The sequence below is a fragment of the Eurosta solidaginis genome, chromosome 5 (genome assembly GCF_040869045.1).
Source record: "Eurosta solidaginis isolate ZX-2024a chromosome 5, ASM4086904v1, whole genome shotgun sequence".
Classification (NCBI taxonomy): Eukaryota; Metazoa; Arthropoda; class Insecta; order Diptera; family Tephritidae; genus Eurosta; species Eurosta solidaginis.
In genome coordinates, this window is record NC_090323.1 from 231,777,038 (window position 1) to 231,798,472 (window position 21,435).

General features: G+C 36.2%; 1 protein-coding gene across 3 annotated transcripts in view; it reads left to right on the forward strand.

The window, feature by feature from the left end:
- Positions 1–14,449, forward strand: part of LOC137252737 (TOM1-like protein 2) — a 61,412-nt gene extending 46,963 nt beyond the window's left edge. Inside the window, exons 7-9 of one of the 3 annotated variants that reach the window (XM_067788816.1) lie at positions 7,746–7,839; positions 8,007–8,057; positions 10,712–14,449. In XM_067788816.1, coding sequence (XP_067644917.1) covers positions 7,746–7,839; positions 8,007–8,057; positions 10,712–10,912 — 346 coding nt within the window. In that variant the 3' untranslated portion in view covers positions 10,913–14,449. Of the gene's footprint in view, positions 1–7,745; positions 7,849–8,006; positions 8,058–10,711 lie in introns of all 3 variants that reach the window. The other 2 variants (XM_067788815.1, XM_067788817.1) reach the window with 2 other exon arrangements.
- The last annotated feature ends 6,986 nt before the right edge of the window (positions 14,450–21,435 follow it).

Sequence of the window (21,435 nt, forward strand, 5' to 3'; positions counted from 1 at the left end):
GAATTTATCCAGTACGAAGGCGTCTAAGTTTGGACCAAATTACAATTTAGAGCCAATTTCTTTACTCTAGCAAACCACATGGCCACGGTTTCCTCATCTTGTCTGCAGGCTACGTGGAATTTCGGCGTTCATGAAAAATTATTGTGGGCGGAGTAAATTGAGTGTGCATCATTTCGCACAAATCTTTGTACGCTTTGGACGACGGGCTACTAGGACTGCACAAACTGTGTATTACACTGTATGCCTCCGCACCAATTGAATTCAATAAAATCGCTTTTTTTGCATTGTCATCTGTGCACCTAACCTCACAAAAATGAATTTCCAAACGCTCCTTCCATATGTCCCACGACATTTGCGTTGGTGAGAACTCCGGAATACTTGCTGACTGGAACAAGGTGATGTTTGAAGCTGAGACCACATCGCTTGGATTAGGAGTCATTTCGTCGCCAATTTGTTATATCTTCGTAAATATTTATATATGACTTGCAGAAAGTGGTGTGCACGCGTTTAAGGTTAAAATCCAAGTGTTTTTTATTTCATTATTTTTCTTTCTTACATTCTATGTTTCTTACGTTCTAATGCTAGAGTTGCCAGATTATTCATATTTCATTGTGGATATCTCACAGCTTAGATTCTAGGACTGTAACTGTTTTCTGTGTAAAAGGGCGAAATCGGTTGAAGCCACGCCCAGTTTTTATACACAGTCGACCGTCTGTCCTTCCGCTCGGCCGTTAACACGATAACTTGAGCAAAAATCGATATATCTTTACTAAACTCAGTTCACTTACTTATCTGAACTCACTTTATATTGGTGTAAGAAGTGGCCGAAATCCGACTATGAGTACGCCCAAATTTTCGATATCAAAAGTTACGAAAAATGAAAAAAAAATACCATAATTCTATACCAAATACGAAAAAAGGGATGAAACATGGTAAATGGATTAGTTTATTGACGCAAAATATAACTTTAGGAAAAACTTTGCAAAATGGGTGCGACACCTACCATATTAAGTAGAAGAAAATGAAAAAGTTCTGCAGGGCGAAATCAAAAGCCCTTGGAATCTTGGCAGGAATACTGTTCGTGGTATTACATATATAAATAAATAAATTAGCGGTACCCGACAGATGGTGTTCTGGGTCACCCTGTCCACATTTTGGTCAATATCTCGAAAACGCCTTCACATATACAACTACCACCACTCCCTTTTAAAATACTCATTAACACCTTTCATTTGATACACGTATCGTACAAACAAATTCGAGAGTCACCCCTGGTCCACCTTTAGGGCGATATCTCGAAAAGGCGTCCGTCCACCTATAGAACTAAGGCCCACTCCCTTTTAAAATACTCATTAACACCTTTCATTTGATACCCATATCGTACAAACAAATTCTAGAGTCACCCCTGGTCCACCTTTATGGCGATATCTCGAAAAGGCGTCCACCTATAGAACTAAGGCCTACGCCCTTTTAAAATACTCATTAACATCTTTCATTTGATACCCATATCATACAAACAAATTCTAGAGTCACGCTGGTCCACCTTTATGGCGATATCTCGAAAAGGCGTCCACCTATAGAACTAAGGCCCACTCCCTTTTAAAATACTCATTAACACCTTTCATTTGATACCCATATCGTACAAACAAATTCTAGAGTCACCCCTGGTCCACCTTTATGGCGATATCTCGAAAAGGCGTCCACCTATAGAACTAAGGCCTACGCCCTTTTAAAATACTCATTAACACCTTTCATTTGATACCCATATCATACAAACAAATTCTAGAGTCACGCTGGTCCACCTTTATGGTGATATCTCGAAAAGGCGTCCACCTATAGAACTAAGGCCCACTCCCTTTTAAAATACTCATTAACACCTTTCATTTGATACCCATATCATACAAACAAATTCTAGAGTCACGCTGGTCCACCTTTATGGTGATATCTCGAAAAGGCGTCCACCTATAAAACTAAGGCCTACGCCCTTTTAAAATACTCATTAACACCTTTCATTTGATACCCATATCATACAAACAAATTCTAGAGTCACGCTGGTCCACCTTTATGGTGATATCTCGAAAAGGCGTCCACCTATAGAACTAAGGCCCACTCCCTTTTAAAATACTCATTAACACCTTTCATTTGATACCCATATCGTACAAACAAATTCTAGAGTCACCCCTGGTCCACCTTTATGGCGATATCTCGAAAAGGCGTCCACCTATAGAACTAAGGCCTACGCCCTTTTAAAATACTCATTAACACCTTTCATTTGATACCCATATCATACAAACAAATTCTAGAGTCACGCTGGTCCACCTTTATGGTGATATCTTGAAAAGGCGTCCACCTATAGAACTAAGGCCCACTCCCTTTTAAAATACTCATTAACACTTGTCATTTGATACCCATATTCTCGAAAAGGCGTCCGCCTATCGAACTAAGGCCCACTCCCTTTTAAAATACTCATTAACACCTTTCATTTGATACCCATATCGTACAAACTAATTCTAGAGTCACCACTGGTCTACCTTTATGGCGATATCTCGAAAAGGCGTCCACCTATAGAACTAAGGCCTACGACCTTTTAAAATACTCATTAACACCTTTCATTTGATACCCATATCATACAAACAAATTCTAGAGTCAGGCTGGTCCACCTTTATGGTGATATCTCGAAAAGGCGTCCACCTATAGAACTAAGGCCCACTCCCTTTTAAAATACTCATTAACACTTTTCATTTGATACCCATATCGTACAAACAAATTCTAGAGTCGCCCCTGGTCCGCCTTTATGTCGAAAAGGCGTCCACCTATAGCACTAAGGCCCACTCCCTTTTAAAATACTCATTAACACTTTTCATTTGAAACCCATATCGTACAAACAAATTCTAGAGTCACCCCTGGTCCACCTTAATGGCGAAATCTCGAAAAAGCGTCCACCTATAGAACTAAGGCCCACTCCCTTTTAAAATACTCATTAATACTTTTCATTTGATACCCATATCGTACAAACAAATTCTAGAGTCACGCTGGTCCACCTTTATGGTGATATCTCGAAAAGGCGTCCACCTATAGAACTAAGGCCCACTCCCTTTTAAAATACTCATTAACACCTTTCATTTGATACCCATATCGTACAAACAAATTCTAGAGTCACCCCTGGTCCACCTTTATGGCGATATCTCGAAAAGGCGTCCACCTATAGAACTAAGGCCTACGCCCTTTTAAAATACTCATTAACACCTTTCATTTGATACCCATATCATACAAACAAATTCTAGAGTCACGCTGGTCCACCTTTATGGTGATATCTCGAAAAGGCGTCCACCTATAGAACTAAGGCCCACTCCCTTTTAAAATACTCATTAACACCTTTCATTTGATACCCATATCGTACAAACAAATTCTAGAGTCACCCCTGGTCCACCTTTATGGCGATATCTCGAAAAGGCGTCCACCTATAGAACTAAGGCCTACGCCCTTTTAAAATACTCATTAACACCTTTCATTTGATACCCATATCATACAAACAAATTCTAGAGTCACGCTGGTCCACCTTTATGGTGATATCTTGAAAAGGCGTCCACCTATAGAACTAAGGCCCACTCCCTTTTAAAATACTCATTAACACTTGTCATTTGATACCCATATTCTCGAAAAGGCGTCCGCCTATCGAACTAAGGCCCACTCCCTTTTAAAATACTCATTAACACCTTTCATTTGATACCCATATCGTACAAACTAATTCTAGAGTCACCACTGGTCTACCTTTATGGCGATATCTCGAAAAGGCGTCCACCTATAGAACTAAGGCCTACGACCTTTTAAAATACTCATTAACACCTTTCATTTGATACCCATATCATACAAACAAATTCTAGAGTCACGCTGGTCCACCTTTATGGTGATATCTCGAAAAGGCGTCCACCTATAGAACTAAGGCCCACTCCCTTTTAAAATACTCATTAACACTTTTCATTTGATACCCATATCGTACAAACAAATTCTAGAGTCGCCCCTGGTCCGCCTTTATGTCGAAAAGGCGTCCACCTATAGCACTAAGGCCCACTCCCTTTTAAAATACTCATTAACACTTTTCATTTGAAACCCATATCGTACAAACAAATTCTAGAGTCACCCCTGGTCCACCTTAATGGCGAAATCTCGAAAAAGCGTCCACCTATAGAACTAAGGCCCACTCCCTTTTAAAATACTCATTAACACTTTTCATTTGATACCCATATCGTACAAACAAATTCTAGAGTCGCCCCTGGTCCGCCTTTATGTCGAAAAGGCGTCCACCTATAGCACTAAGGCCCACTCCCTTTTAAAATACTCATTAACACTTTTCATTTGAAACCCATATCGTACAAACAAATTCTAGAGTCACCCCTGGTCCACCTTAATGGCGAAATCTCGAAAAAGCGTCCACCTATAGAACTAAGGCCCACTCCCTTTTAAAATACTCACTAATACTTTTCATTTGATACCCATATCGTACAAACAAATTCCAGAGTCACCCCTGGTCCACCTTAATGGCGAAATCTCGAAAAAGCGTCCACCTATAGAACTAAGGCCCACTCCCTTTTAAAATACTCATTAACACCTTTCATTTGATACCCATATCGTACAAACTAATTCTAGAGTCGCCCCTGGTCTACCTTTATGGCGATATCTCGAAAAGGCGTCCACCTATAGAACTAAGGCCTACGCCCTTTTAAAATACTCATTAACACCTTTCATTTGATACCCATATCATACAAACAAATTCTAGAGTCACGCTGGTCCACCTTTATGGTGATATCTCGAAAAGGCGTCCACCTATAGAACTAAGGCCCACTCCCTTTTAAAATACTCATTAACACTTTTCATTTGATACCCATATCGTACAAACAAATTCTAGAGTCGCCCCTGGTCCGCCTTTATGTCGAAAAGGCGTCCACCTATAGCACTAAGGCCCACTCCCTTTTAAAATACTCATTAACACTTTTCATTTGATACCCATATCGTACAAACTAATTCTAGAGTCACCCCTGGTCTACCTTTATGGCGATATCTCGAAAAGGCGTCCACCTATAGAACTAAGGTCTACGCCCTTTTAAAATACTCATTAACACCTTTCATTTGATACCCATATCATACAAACAAATTCTAGAGTCACGCTGGTCCACCTTTATGGCGATATCTCGAAGAGGCGTCCACCTATAGAACTTAGGCCCACGCCCTTTTAAAATACTCATTAACATGTTTCATTTGATTCCCATATCGTACAAACATTTTTCAGGATTACCCCAGGTTCATTTTCCTACATGGTGATTTTCCGTTATTTTGCCTCAAAAGCTCTCAGCTGAGTATGTAATGTTCGGTTACACCCGAACTTAGCCTTCCTTACTTGTTCATATTTGATATAGAATTATAGCATTTTTTCATTTTTCGTAATTTTCGATTTCGAAAAAGTGGCCGTGGTCATAGTCGGATTTCGGCCATTTTTTATACCAAGATAAAGTGAGTTCAAGTAAGCACGTGAACTAAGTTCATTAATAGTTCATTAATAGGAGTAACGTGTTTGCCAAATTTCATCATGATATCTTCAACGACTGCGAAATTACAGCTTGCAAAACTTTTAAATTACCTTCTTTCAAAAGTGGGCGGTGCCACGCCCGTTGTCCAAAATTTTACTAATTTTCTATTTTGCGTCATAAGGTTAACGCACCTACCAAGTTTCATCGGTTTAGTCGTCTTTGGTAATGAATTATCGCACTTTTTCTGTTTTTCGTGGTTGTAAACCGATTTCGTTCATTTTAAATAGCGATCTGAGATGAGCGCCCAGGAACCTACATACCAAATTTCATCAATATAACTCAAAATTTACTCAAGTTATCGTGTTTACGGACGGACGGACATGGCTAAATGAATTTCTTTTTTCGTCCAGATCATTCTATATCTATCTCGATTAGTTTATGCCCTTACGGATTGCCGTTATGCGAACAAAGTTAATATACTATGTGAGCTCTGCTCAGCTTAGTATAAAAAGATGGGTTCCAACATGTACTCAAGTATGGTTCTCTAAGTGAACTCAAATGTAGGATTCTAATACTACAGTATTTTCACGAAAATAAAACAAAATAAAAAATAAATAAATCCAAGGCGCGATAATATCCGACGATATTTAAGGCCGATCTTGTTCTTTCAATTTGCGCCGTGCTCCTACATGTGTTATGCCGACTCCTAACGGCATCTGCAAGGCAGGTGAATTTTCAATTAAAAAGCTTTTCATGACAGGAATACACTCCGAGGGACGACCCCGCTTAGAAAAATTTTTTAATTTAAAAGGGTTTTTTCTAAATTTTAGAAGTTCTTTGACCTGGAGTTGAACCCACAATCTGCGGTGTGGTAGGTGGAGCATGCTACCAGCACACCAAATTTCATTACTGCCAAAATTTTATTTCTCACAATAAACAGCTGTTGGCTTTGGAGCTGGTTTCTTCCAACTCCACCTCAACTCGATATCCAATTTGGAAATCAACTGGATGCTGTGTTTTCATTTGAGAACTATAAATTTCCCAAGGTTGGAGAATAGTTTGAGAATGATGTTGGCGATCAAATCGAGCGCTATAAGTTTTACAAAATTTCGCAAAGGTTGGATAGTGTTCGGAAAATTATTTTGAATATCAACTTGAAAACTCTGAGGGTTGAGAATAATATTGGATATCAACTTCAGAAATAGATACCACTGCTCTGTAGTTTAACCGGAGTTTAAAATTTAAGCAAACAAAGTTTAATCTTAGCTTAACCAACAACTAAAAAATCGGGTCTTATTAATAATAGTGTAACGAATTTAGGGAATTCCGATTTGTATGCACCTTCTGCTAACGTTCGAATCGCTAAACTGTTGAATAAATCAATCCAATATTGAGTATTGCAGAGTAGCACTTCACAATTATACTTCACAACCAATAGCGTATTTAAATCAAAACTGATTCGTTATTACTCAGCTTGCACTGCTTTTATACTCTCGATTTCCTCGTTCACCCATTTCTCCTAAAAACTAGTAATTTCGTGAACAGTGTAGCTCATGCTTGGTATGCCAGCTATATATATGTATATTTGTAGTCCACGCCTCTTCCATAGCCATATGCGTGTGTATGTGTGAGTAACTACTTCGGCTGATGACTACATATGTCTGTGTGAGATAGCTCTTCGTCGCCTTCTACATAAGTGTTGCTAGCTTTAATGTGTACACGTATATAAGAGTGGCTGCTTAATGTTTTTGTTGTGATGTTAATATTCGTCACAATAGTATATATCCATATGTAATAGGGAACGTATGTATTGGTATTCATGTTATGTGGCATTACCTCTTCAGTATGATTTTCTTAATTTATGTTTTCACAGAGTTTCAAAATGTCCTCCTGGCAGCAATTTTTGTTAAAATAAATTTATTTAAATTAACCTAAAATTTAATTATTGGTGTTTTTTTTTTAATTTTTCGAGTGGATTGATAACTGTTGTAGATTGGAACGATTTTCCGTCATCACTTGCCAAGTTTTTGAGTAATTACTCTTAAAAGGATAAAGCCGAAACCGGTTTTTCTCCAAATCCAACTTGACAAGGAATAACAGGAAATCGTTCCAATATACATCTTCTGGAGTTCTCATTTTTATTACGTATTACATGTTTTCCTATTTGTCATTAATTGATATTTGTACACGGTATTGATTAAAATTCCATCTTCGTTTTAGCAAAAGCGATATGTTGAAAGACATTCCCACTGTTGATGCGGCAGCCGGCAGTATTAATTTACCTTTTAAGCGAACTAAGGAACCCACAGCAGCAGTAAGTAAAGTGAGTAGATTTATATGTAAAATACAATTATTAATAAGTATATTTTATACTTTGTTTCTTTATTGATTTGCATTTTTTCATTTATTTTTAAAAATGTATACCGTTTATTTTGTTATTTTTCGGTTGTGTGTACTTTGAATGTTTCACAAAATCCAAAGCCGGCGAGAGAAAACGAAGTTGATGAAATGGAGGCATGGTTAGGCAGTACTGTAAGTAATTGGTATAAATTATTACTTTTAAGTTTGTTATAAATTAAACAAATAAAAAGCGCTCTATTTCTTTTTTTTTTTAATTTTTGTGAAACAATTGTACACGAAAATATATTTAGGGTGTCCCAGATGAAATTATTTGGCATAACAAAATTTAGAAAAATATACATTTTTCGAAAATCGAATAGTACCTTTGTTTTTTTCATCTACGTATATACATATGCACTTAAACTTTATATGATCCCCAGCCAGCATTTTTTGAAAATTTTGATCAAAAAATATTTAAATATCATACCCCAAGATGATTAAAAACGTGCAAATCTAAAAGCATTTTCTGTTCGAAAATTAATGTATCGTCGGGAGAAAAATGTACCATAAATGTGATTATTCTTGAATAATCATTTATGATTACTATTTCGAAACGCTTTTTATTCATATTTGATATCATTGTAAAATTGAGCTTTAATTGTTTTAGAGTAACATTTGACTCCTTTTCACGGTAATTTTCTGATCATATTCGTGAACATATTTCAATCGTTTTGGTTGAGATTTTTGAATAATTTTTGAATGCGAATATCATGCATTTATTATTCATATCCCATTCAAAATAAGATAATACATAATTATCTTATTTCATCAGGGGGAGAAAGCATGCGGAAGTGTCCTATTCGGAGCACAGGTAACTCGCAAACAAACTTACCGATATACACCTGCGACTACAACATCCAACATCAGCTATGATCGTCAATATCTTAAAATAAGATACGATACGGGATGTTGAAGCTGTATCCAGGTATGTCAAGATAGTTTCACTTGCCTGGGGTTCAAATAGCTCACAACCTTTGCATTTTCCAACCATTATTATTTTCTGGGAAGCCGAAGGTGGGGAAATCTTCGGTCACGAGCAGCATTTACATTATTTTTTGTCTTGAAGAATATCTTTTGAATAAATAAAATTTGTATATATTTTTTCTTAGCTTCATGATTGAAAAAAGATGTGTACATATGTATGTGAAAAAAATAAGATTTATTATGAAAAGTAAAATTTTAACAAGTATAAAATTAATTATTCAGTGCACAAATATGTATGTTCATAAAAGATTCACAAAGCTGAAATCAAAATGATTATAAATTTTTGATCACCTAAAGTAAATACATTTGATACAAATATGATTCCAAAATGTGATTGAAAAACTATATTCAGTTTTTGTTCATCGGAAGGTAAGCATTTTTTATTAATCTTTTTGTTGATTTTTATGAAATAGTAAAATTTAATCATCAAAGGACTTCAAAAATGATTCCAAAAAGTGATCGAAAAATGCTTTTCATTTTTTAATCATTAAAAGTGTTCATATTTGATTATTTCTTTTGTTCAATTGTATGATAACTCATTATTTAGTTAGAAAGAGTAATCAAATTGTATTGATATGTAGGGAAATTCAAAAGTCTGCAATAATTGTCGCTAGATGGTTCTCCTAAACGTTAGCTAAGTGATGATGAGCATTATTTTTATACACGCAAATGTGGATGTATATATTTGTAAAAAAACGGCTAGTTTATAAAAGCGGGTTTAACCGATGAGCTAGCTAAACACATACCTCGAAGCTTGTGCCGTAGACGTCTCAATCCTATTGGGCGAGATCAAAAGAAGGCGAGAATTACACATATTCGACTAAGCAGGGAAGGTGTCGAGCCACTTGCTGGGTGCAAAGTATCGAAAATCATGTGCAAGGTTTACATCCTTAGGCTAACAAAGTTGCTCTTGTCATTGAAAAGTGCGAGCTGGAGGAGGAACCATGTAGCACGTTTTGTGTTGTAGCGGTGAAGACACCACCGGTAGTTTGAAGGAGTGTTATCATTGCTAATGGTCCTTTTGCGAATAAAGGTTCGGTACATTCCGGTAACAGTCACATTAAGGTACAAGTCCGACCATCATGCTTTTGCCTGTTTTAGTCAAGTTGTAGGGTGAAATCAAAAATATCGCTCTTCCAATTTGAACAGAAGTTTGGCAGCTATCGCGTCAAAGTTAAATTTCCGCCAAATTAATTTAACAATATTAATTTATTGTACCGAATTTAGGGAAATTCCGCTTATTCCAAACCTTCTTCTAACGTTCGAATCGCTACACTGTTGAATAAATAACTCCAATATTCAATAATGCAAAATTGTCTTTATTAGACTACTTTGATAGTACTCCACAATAACACTTATTTTCCCAACCAATATCGTGCTTAAATCAAAACTGATTACTGACTACTCAGATTGCGCTGCTTATACTCCCTGTTGCCTTACCTGCATATTTCTCCAAATGTCTAGACGTGTCTCCTTCTAGAATCTCTTGCTTGGTGACCAGCTATATGCGTGTGTATTTGTAGTTTATAGTCCCTCGTATAGCCATATGCGTGTGTATATGTGAGTACTACTTCGGCTGATGATTACATGTGTTTATGAGTATCTCTCCGTTGCCTTGTATGTAGGTGTGTAGACGATGATTGATTTGTTTACGTACAGTATCGGCTTAGTGATGCTAATATTCGTCACAATATATGCTGCTTGGGATACCCTAATTTGCACACATACATATAAATATACTTAAGTGCATCGGCAATTAATTTAATATTTAATTTAATTTTTTAAATTATTATCTATTACAGAAAGAAGGGACTGAAGGCTTTGAAGAAACTTTAACTAGCACAGAATTTGATAAATTTTTGGAAGAGAGAGCGGCAGCTGCAGAAAATCTTCCCACCATAGCGGCTCCCAATGCGAATACCAACAACGCTAATAGCGTCACAGTAGATAATCAAAAGAAATCTGTTAAAAAAGCTGGCGAAGATGATTTACTAATTCTATGAGGGATTATCATCTTCAGTATTCGCACATATAACATGACCACATTTTTTTAAATGTCTACAGCTTGCATTCGCAAATACGAAAATGTATTTATTTTAGTTTTTGTTTGTTTTAATTTAAAGAAAAAATAATTTCAAAATGGGAAATAATATTTGAAAACATCTACTTACTTTGTTATTTAATGTATAGGTATTAATTGTATTAACAGCGATAAAAGAAACGATTTGTAGATAAAATATTTTCTTGCACTTACACCTACATACATACATACTTCAATTATTTTTGAAAACTGTGTTATTTTAAAGTTAAACGTTTGCATGTATTTTGATTGTATAAATAATTTTAATTATGTATTTGAGTAAATATTTGGGTGTGTAAAATGTGTTTTAGAATTTGTAAAATTATTCCATTTCGATAACTCGATCGTCGCCCGCTTGCCAGAAGCATGAATGTGCACAAAATGAAAATGTTGGGAAATCGAGTTTCAAAATTTATTGCTCCCTCAAAATTAGAAGAATTAGTTTCTAATGTAAAAATGTATCTTATAGTATATTCACACTATGCTCTTTCAACTGAGATAAATGCTCTGCTCGCATCCCTTCTATTTTCCGAGATATAGAACATTAATTTTTCTGGCACAACAAAAATTTTAAAAACTGATATAATTTTTTTTTTGATAACACAGCTATACAAAAAAATTAAAAGTAGTCGGATCAGGTAATGCGACTCATGTTTTCTATACATTTAGATGCGCTGAATCCAAATACGTTATAAGAATTGGCCGAACTGGTCATGGTATTGCCTTAACCTCAAAACACGTAAAAAATCACTGCAGATTGGGCCAAGCCAAGACCTGCTGGGCCAATTCTGTTAGTGGATTGGGATTCGGAGCATCACAGTACTTGGGAGGGTGCCGAGGAAACCGTTACTCACTTCCTCTACGAGTGCCCAGCCCTCGCGAATTTCCGGTCCCGAACTCAAGGCAATTATGTGTTGCCGGATTTAAAGCCGGTGTCAAAGTGCCGCATCCAGGACATCATCTTTTGTGTATCTCAACTAGCATATATATCGCATGGGTAGTTTTATAGCTCCCTGGGTAAAATAATTATAAATAAAAAAATCGTTTTTTTTTGTTGTTGTTGTTGTAGCGATAAGGTTGCTCCCCGAAGGCTTTGGGGAGTGTTATCGATGTGATGGTCCTTTTCCGGATACAGATCCGGTACGCTCCGGTACCATAGCACCATTAAGGTGCTAGCGCGACCATCTCGGGAACGATTTATGTAGCCACATTAAACCTTCAGGCCATTCCCTCCCTCCCCACCCCCAAGTTCCATGAGGAGCTTGGGGTCGCCAGAGCCTCGTCTGTTAGTGAAACAGGATTCGCCGCTGGCTGATAGGTGAGGTTGGCAATTGGGTTTGGAGAAGCTATATATTGCGCTGGCAACCTAAAGGGTTGTGCTACACAGCCCCTTGAATCTGGTATTTTAGTCGCCTCTTACCGACAGGCATACCTACCGCGGGTATATTCTGATCCCCTGACCCGCTGGGGTCATACAATTGTATGTGAACCTAGAAAAGTTTTGGGGAGTTACGAGCTCCTATAATAATTTGTGCTCAACCTTCAGGCACGTATACCGGAACATTCGAACATACGAATGTGTGCTGTTCTTACCTTTTTTTTTAAAAATTGTTGAGCCATATCAACGAATGTGTCATACAAACAGGAAAATCATTACCTTGTTGCCAGCCACAAACATGAATGTGCTACATTCATTTTTCAGGCTCAACTTTGTGTGATTAATTTGTACATTCGTGAAAATGGCACTGCAAATTATTGGGGTTTCCATGTGCGTAGGAAGCTCTAGATTTAAGAGAATCTAAAGGGTAATATAACGAGGCCTATAACACAAAATCGGAAAAATTGCACATTCATGCTTCTGGTTAGTGGGCGATGATATATGGGTTATTTAATGTCAAATTGGCAAAAGGTTAGAATTGTGCAGCCCTTAACTTGGGTAAATTGTTGTTAAAATATCGGAATGAATCGTTATTAATTCTAATAAGCATATGTCTTTACGTTTTAGATACAAGAAAAATGTAACCAAGCCAAATGTTATTCGTTTTATCAAATAAGGCCCGGTTTTTCAGTACAATTTAAACTCAGTTTGTCAGTTACACTGCGCTTAAACTTATTCTTTTTCAGTCTACTTTAACTGAAGTTTAAGCTAAGCTTAAGCGGCCGATCTGCCAGGGTTAACCTATCAGTTATTTCCGTTCGTACGAAATGGCGTCGAATATACCCAACAAGCATTTGGGCTTGAGTACCATTAGAGCTCATGTTGATAACTAGGCATACTTCTAAGATCTCAAGAGTTGTTTCGAAATAGTGGCTCAACTCGAAAATCATAGCGTACTCAGCAAAAGAGGGAATATTTTATAAAGCAAAATATGCTATTACTTAAGTTGAAAAAATGTAATTAACAACTTTGTTCTCTAACTGGACTCAAATCTTAATTCCATGGAGTTGATGTTGGATCTTCAGTGTGGTAGGCGGAGCACGCTACCATCACACCACGGCGGCCGCTTATATAATTTATTCTTGATTAATCACGCTTCATTACTGCTATCAACCAGGTGTTTATTTCTCACAATAAACAGCTGTTTGTTTTGGAGATTTTTTTCAACTCCACCTCAACCCGATATATAATGTAAGATATCAACAGGAGAAATGGGTTGAATATTCATATGAGAACTGTACATTTCTCAAAATCTCTCGAAATTATGATATTAATTGGAAAATATTAATGACGTTGGAGATCAACTGGAAAACTTTTAATTTTACAAAATTTCTCAAAGGTTGAATAGTGACTGGAGAATGAAGTTGGATATCAACTAGAGAACTATCTGGTTCAAGAATAAATAAATAATAATGTTGGATATCACTTCCGGAACTAGATATATTTCGCCAGCGAATTTTTTTCCATGTTTGTTGTGTAAACAAAGTCCAGCTGTTGCCGTATCTACAAATTATCTAGATAATAAAAAAACCAATGTTGCCGCACAAAACAGCATACCCCAAAGGCGGCCTTAAACTGTGACTGAAAAACTGCTCAGTAGTTTAACTGGAGTTTAAATTTGACTAGATTTTAAGCAAACTTAGTTTAAGCTTAGCTTTACCAACTACTGTTAAACCGGGCCTTATTGTCACTGATATTCGCAAAAGGAAGTCCCAGGAAACTTGCAGTTTCAATAGGGTTAGGCCAAAGAGACATTACAATTGAGAATATGGTTGGTGTCATATGGTGAAACTTTACATGCGGGACTTATATAATATGTTGTTGTTGATTTCAGATAAGTGATTGTTTAACCTATCAAAGTCTCTGGATCAAAGTTGTGCCACAGAGACGCGCATCCTTCTATCAAGTCTGCTTTCCTAAATATATTGTTACAACTCTAATTTAAAGCAGGAGATCTCTTTTGCTCCCGCTGTATTAAGAGGTTGCTCGTAAAACACACGTCTATTAAAAAATTTAAAAATATATGATTTGTTATTTTTTTATGTTAACTTCTTACGCGGAAAATTGTAACAAAATATGTTCCGCTACATAATGGTAAGTTTTAGCTAAATTCAAAATTTGAATACTAGGTGTACGAGAAAAAATTTGCTCTTCACTGTTCTGTAATTACTTAACGTTTTCGTTAACCTCTTTACTAGTTTCCACGATATTCAATAAATATGGTTAAAACTGATCAAATAATAAAATTTTGCATTTTGAAAAATTTAACTTTTGAAATTCTGTTATGCGTATATTTCTTTTTTCTCGAAACTTTAAATAATAAGCGCAAAATTTTAACAGAAAATACAGCCAAATGGCTCAGAGTCTATTCCAAGTATTGGCTGATTTGACATGGAATTATCCTTAAATATACATACAAGTAACCAAAGCTTAAAGTTAAAACGCTGTACATATGTGTAAATTTTTATAGGATATGTAGGGACTTAAAATTCTATAACTTTGTAATTCGCGTCAAAAATACTAATCTCAAATATAAAAAAAATATAAAAAATAAAATTAAATTTTAAACATTTGTAAAATGACATTTCTGCAAAATTTTCAATGTATAAAAAATTTAAATAAAGGTATTTGGTGTATTTCACTAAATGACACTCGGAAATGCAGAAACACAACACATAAATTTTTATCCGCAGACTATCGAACTGTATTTCTAAATTTACACTATTACCTCTGTTTCAGACGAAGGTATAACAAATTTTCAAAAAAAAAAAAAAAGATGTAAAATTTCCCAAGAGAAAAGTTGGTCATTGAATCAGTTTGGTTCAAATTTTTAAATATAGTAACCAAACAATTTTTGAAACAAAATATATTATATTTCAAAAACTTATGCAAATCCGTAATTGTAGATCAAAAATGAAGTCGAAGTGTTTCAACGCCTTCGTTTTAAAGCTAATACAGTGCTATTTGCGTGTATGACACAATTCATTTAAATCGTATTTTCGTATTTTTTATGTATTTGTTAATATCTATGTTTTTTGATCATTTGTATTTTAGCTTTGATGTATAACTATACGGCCAGCTCAGAGCAAAAACGGCGATGTTGTTATAAACATTTTACTACGAGTTTCGGAAAGTTTTAAATTATTCCACGTCACTGCACTTTTCGTACTATCTATTACATTTTTTTAGATTCAACTCGACTTCACCCTGTTAGATGTGGTGAATATAAAAGATGTTCGTTTTGATACTAGAGCATGGAGTTTACAGCACAGCTGGAATTCGATTTTTAATCGATTCAATCGATCTTTTTTTAAGAAATGAATCGATTTTCGTTTTAGAATCGTTCGATTTTTTTAGCCTTCGGAGTTTGGATCATCTAAGAGGCATCACTCGATACTTTTGTTGTTGCCAAAGCAAATTAATCGATGTTTTCTCAAGGCAGTCCTTGGTTTTTTTGTCAGATGTATTTATAAAAACGCCTTCTATACATTTTCGTGGGGTATTTGTGTTTATTTTATTGATTGTATTAAATTAATTAATTAATTCTCTTTCCAAAAATCGTAATTATGCAAAGTCACTTTACCACATAAATAAATAGGATTCAGTTAAAAAAACTAAACAAAACTTTCTTGAGAATCACATTCGACATGACAGGGTTGCTTTGGCAACAACAAAGTATCGAGTGACGCCTCTTAACAAATATATACTCTTCGACAGCTGGTCCTTTCAATGCTACGAAGAGTGCAACAACTTCATCTTCAGCATTCCAGTTGTTCACTGCTGGGGTCTTCTCAAATTGTAGCTTAAAGACCTGGAAAGGAACAGAACCGTCAAAGGATGGTGTTTTTACCTTTGGATTACTCGTTGAAACTGCTGGGCGATTTAGTTGCAACTCCTGTATACGATCCTTCAAAGCATCGATTTCGGCCTCCATTTGATCTTGTCGTTCACTAAAAGCCTCCAGCTGCGATGAGACTTTTGTTTCCTGTGCCTCCAGCTTCGGTGAGATACGCTCTTCCTGTGCTTCGAGTTGTAATCCTATGCGTGCCTCTTGCTCTTTTAATTGTTCTGCAATTTGTGACGCCATATGTGTTTTCTGTTCAACCAATTGTGCTTCAATCTTCGATGTGATGCGTGTCTCCTGCGATTCCATTTTGGATGTTAAACGTGTCTCCTGCGATTCCAGCTGAGATGCCACTGTCGATGTTTGAGCAGATATTGCAGCCAAAATCGTGTTTAAGTCTGTGCTCGTAAATGTCTGCGATGTTTAATTTTTCTCTTCAATTTTTGTTGCCTCCTCGCCATCAAAAGGAAAGACATACTCTTCCACGTTAATTCCCTCTAATTCCATTGCCCTTCGTAGTCGTGCCTGAAGTTCGAGTTTATTGCCGGTTGTATTCAATCCACGGCTCTCCAACTCCTTCAGTTGCTGGATCTTCAATTCACTGAACTTTGCCATGTCCTTGTTGTATTCCGAATCTTCGGAATTTATTCAACAATTCCTCGTCTGACACCAATTGTAACGAATTTACTGCAAATCCTCTTATTTGCCCCTCTGCTAACGGTCGAATCACTAAACTGTTGAATAAATAACTCTACTTTTCAATAATGCAAAATGGTCTTTATTAAAGTACTTCACAATAAATAACTCTACTATTGTCCGACAGATTGCGTGCTTAATCAAAACTGATTGTAGCGCCTCTACCGTTGGTGCTTTTATACTCTGTGACTTCCTCGTGGCATCTTCTAAGCGCTTCCAGAATTTACTTAGTTACCGCCATATAATTATAACTACGGATGCACGTATATAGCTTCTCATATGTGTGTATTTGTGAGCGACACTTCCACAATTACAATTGCATACTTTTGGGAGCATCTCAGATATCTGCATGTGTTTGTGCATCTCTTCTCTGCTGCGTGTACGTACATATGTGTAGACATAATGATTTATTCGTTTATGTAGCTACATGATTGATTTATGGATGTGCATACAGTCACTGCTTAGCATCGGCTTAGAGATGGCAGTACCCCTTAGTGTTGCTAATGTTCGTAACAATATTTATTGATAAAAAAGTACAGAAAATATATTTGTTGTAAATTTTTATAAATTTAGCTTTATTGGCGCGTATTCACAGACCAAATAAAATAGTGTTTAAATTTTCAAAAAGCTCGACTTTTTTAAAAACCATGAACTATGACTGTACATTATGATGATGGCTCTGAGTAAAAGGAGAAATGTGAAGAAATTTTATCATCACTGACAATTGACGCTTTGCCGCCTAGGAGATTTTGGCATTGCAGTTGCTCTAGTCAGCCTAGCTATCCCGGCTTCAACATAACTGACACCAGTTGCGAGCACCAAGGGAGAACCAGTCTTCTTGGCGGAGGTCTTCCACGTAGTCTGTTTCTAAATACGGATGCCGATAGAAACACTTCCTGTGCCGAAACTTCATGGATCCGCATAACAAGACCTATCGGCTGGTTCGACGGAGATAACCATAAGTCATCGGCACGACTTTTCTCTTGAAAAGGGTAATGCCATTGACTCTCGATACCGCAGCTATTATGAGTGAGGAATAGTGGGTTATAGCCAAAAGTTGTTTTCCTTGTGATTTCTAAACTAAAATTTCAGAGTAGGCATAATTAACTGAAGAAATATCTGCGCACAAAATTGCAATATCTGGAAACAACACATAAAGCATGATATTTAGGTATTGAATACACTATCAATCTCATTTCGATCGGAGGAAACAGTGAATTACCCTATGGTACTCCTTGATGTTGCCAAAGAGCCTCAGTCAACGAAACGGTAAAGAAACTGCCGAGCTTTTTTAGCGGTATAACCTTAATAAACAATTGAGCAGCAATCAACTATTTTCAGCTCGATTAAATCGATTTTTTTTGAGAACCGAATCGAAAAAATGGATTCTCCAAAAAATCTAATCGAATCCAGCTCTAGTTTACAGTTAAAACTGATAGGCGCAAAGTCTTAAGGGTCCATTACTGATACTTAGCGTAGACTTGGCGTAGACTTGTTAATTTGTATGACAAAATGTCAAAATGAAATGGAAACAAACAAATAGCATCTCAAAATGTAAACGTCACTTAGAACTTACATAGAAAATCAAAATTCAACAGACTTCTAAGTTCTTATGGTAACGCATTTTCGATGGAAGCAGTAAGGAAGGCGGTCGGCATGATGTGTTGGTGCACAGTGGCTAGTCATTGTCGGCTGGGGCGGGTCCTTGCCAACCTTACTGTTCCTGCGCCATGATCAGAAAAAAGTTCCTATCATGCCTATCAAACTAGCAGCTGTCAAATTTAAAATAAACTGACAGACGCGCAGAGACGACTCAAAACGCTTATAATTCAAAATAACACAACATCCGGCCGAACCGGATGTCACGGACAGACCGTTAACATTCAAAAAATTTAAACTTCAAAAAAAAAAATCTAACGCAAAAAAATTACCGAACCGGACACGGCCGGTTACTAACGCTGAAAATCAAAATCAAAAGAAACTGCTGAAAAATTAAAAGAAAGGGAAAAGGGCCGAATATATAGAGGGGCGCCGCGGGTGGTGTTGCGACGCCCGCTGCTATGCCCACCCTCAAAATCCATGGCCACCGACGCACTTAAAATTTCGGTGGCCCCTTACCTGTTTCCCTAAGTGCCTTCTAAATAAATGGCGACGCCAGCATTCCCATTTTAAATACTTATTTATTTATAATTCATTTCTATTAACGTATGTAAGCAACAAAAAAAATAACATAATGCAGGTTTCTTAACCGGGGCTACAGCATTGTTGAAATACGAATAGCTAATTACACTATGAAAATGTAGGTAAGTGTGCATAAGTGAGAGAGAAAAAAAAATGATCCAACAGATCACACTTTATTGGGCCGAAATCGAAACGAAATCTAATATGAATACTTAAGTCTGACTAAGCTTGTTCTGTCGGTTGGTTCTTTTCTTTTCTCTTACTTTTGCTCGTAATATTTTAAATTATACAATTATTACAAGAATTTGGTCGAATACCCTTTTTTTTCATTCACAAAACATATTTTAGGGCTATAAAGTTTGGATACAAATTCTGATAATTGGGGCTCTCTTACAAAATTATTATGTTGTTGTAGTAGAACTTATTTTTGAGTGTCACAAAATATCAAATTGGTATAATGGCATAGTACGATGAGAATAATATGTAATATGTGCTAAGAAAATTTGTTATAAAAGCAATAAAGATCAAATTGTGATAGTACTACGTATTATATGCACGTATATTATTTTCTTCTGGTTGTTCGAACGATATTGCCAGCAATATTGATTCATATGTATATATATATATATATATTGTATTTGTATGATATAAGAAAAAAAGTTTAAATCTTTTAGCCAATTCGTGCATAATTGACCAATGGCTGCGGTCGCAAATTTTTTTCTAACAATTTATGGTTGAGCTCCAAAAATGGATCGCTAAAACGTTTCACGTGATGAAGACGGCTTATTATGAATAAAATTTATAGAGCTAACTTCAATAATTTTAAAGCAAGAAAAAATATCATTAAAATGAAAAAAAAGGAAATGTATGCTCCTTGTTGTATAGCTAACAATTTCGAGTATTCATGTTTAGTGCCGTCCGAATCCGTATCGGAATCACTAACACCTTCCTCACTAAGTGTGGCTGTGCAACGCCGACCTACTTCACTAGATATTATATACGTTGCGCTTGTGTCAACACGACACCACCGTGATAAGGTTTATTCCCACTTGTTTGTTCTTCTAGTAGTTGGGCCTGCAATTCCTCGTTGCAGTCTTTTGGTTCTTCCACAATGCTCGTTTGAATACGTGCACAGCCGGCTAGGGTGTTTGGCGATTCGTTAAATATAAGTGGGGATGTGCAGTAATATGCACTGTTCATTTAACAGAACTGTAAGTGACAGTTCCCAAGTCAAGTCAAGTCTATGCTAAGTATCAGTAATGGAGCCTTTAGTCAAAATAAAATAGGTTTTAAATTTACTTGCACCTCTTTGACATAATTTTCTTTGAGCTATCTCTCAAGAAAGCTGCAACTAAATATAAAACCTATTTTATTTGATTATGACTATGCGCCATAGTGTAGTAGGCCTCGCAAGCAGTGTATTATTTATAGAAATTAAAACAATATTGTAAAAAAATAATTTTTCCTATCTTTTAATTTTTCAAAGCAACATCACGAGTCAACAATTTTTTTACCTTTCCATTTAAAGTGGATAAGCATAAACCGGTCAGATGAATAATTATGTTAACTTTAGATATATTGGCGTATAGTCATAGTCAAAATAGAATAGGTTTTATATTTAGTTGCAGCTTTCTTGGCAGATAGCTCAAAAAAAGTTATGTCAAAAAGCGCTACTAAATTTAAAACCTCTTTTATGTTGACTATGACTATGCGCCATTAAATTTTAGACTTGTATTGCCACAATTAAGGGATATGGCCACCCTTTCAAGAGGTTTCTAGCGCAATTTATAGCTTCTTCATCCCGATTGTCAACTTCATTTACCCGTGACGAATTCTGTTTCTTTAATAGGCAAGGCTTTGGCAATCACAAGTTCCTCATGGAAGGAATAATGTGGTCATATTAAACCGCTCTCGAGAATGTCTTTATCGCTACAACAACAACAACAATTGAATAGATATGACATCTTTACTTTTTAACCCATGTTCTTCAACCAGTTAATGGTAGTTTTAATACAAAAAATGTAATTTACCTTCAAATAATTTATGGAAAAGAGTTCTTATTTACAAGGTCGCTCCACGATTTTTCTCTGAAGTCTTCAAATATATACATATACTAGAAGACCCGGTAGACGTTGTCCTGCCCTAAATTTGGCCTATCTGCATACATTTTAATAAGCTTTTTCCGTCTGACTCTGCCCTCCCTCCCCCCCCCCCCCCTCTTCACTTTTTTCTAATCCTTTTGTTCACTCCTCCCTCCGTCTTCTTCGCTTCATCTATCTCCATCTTG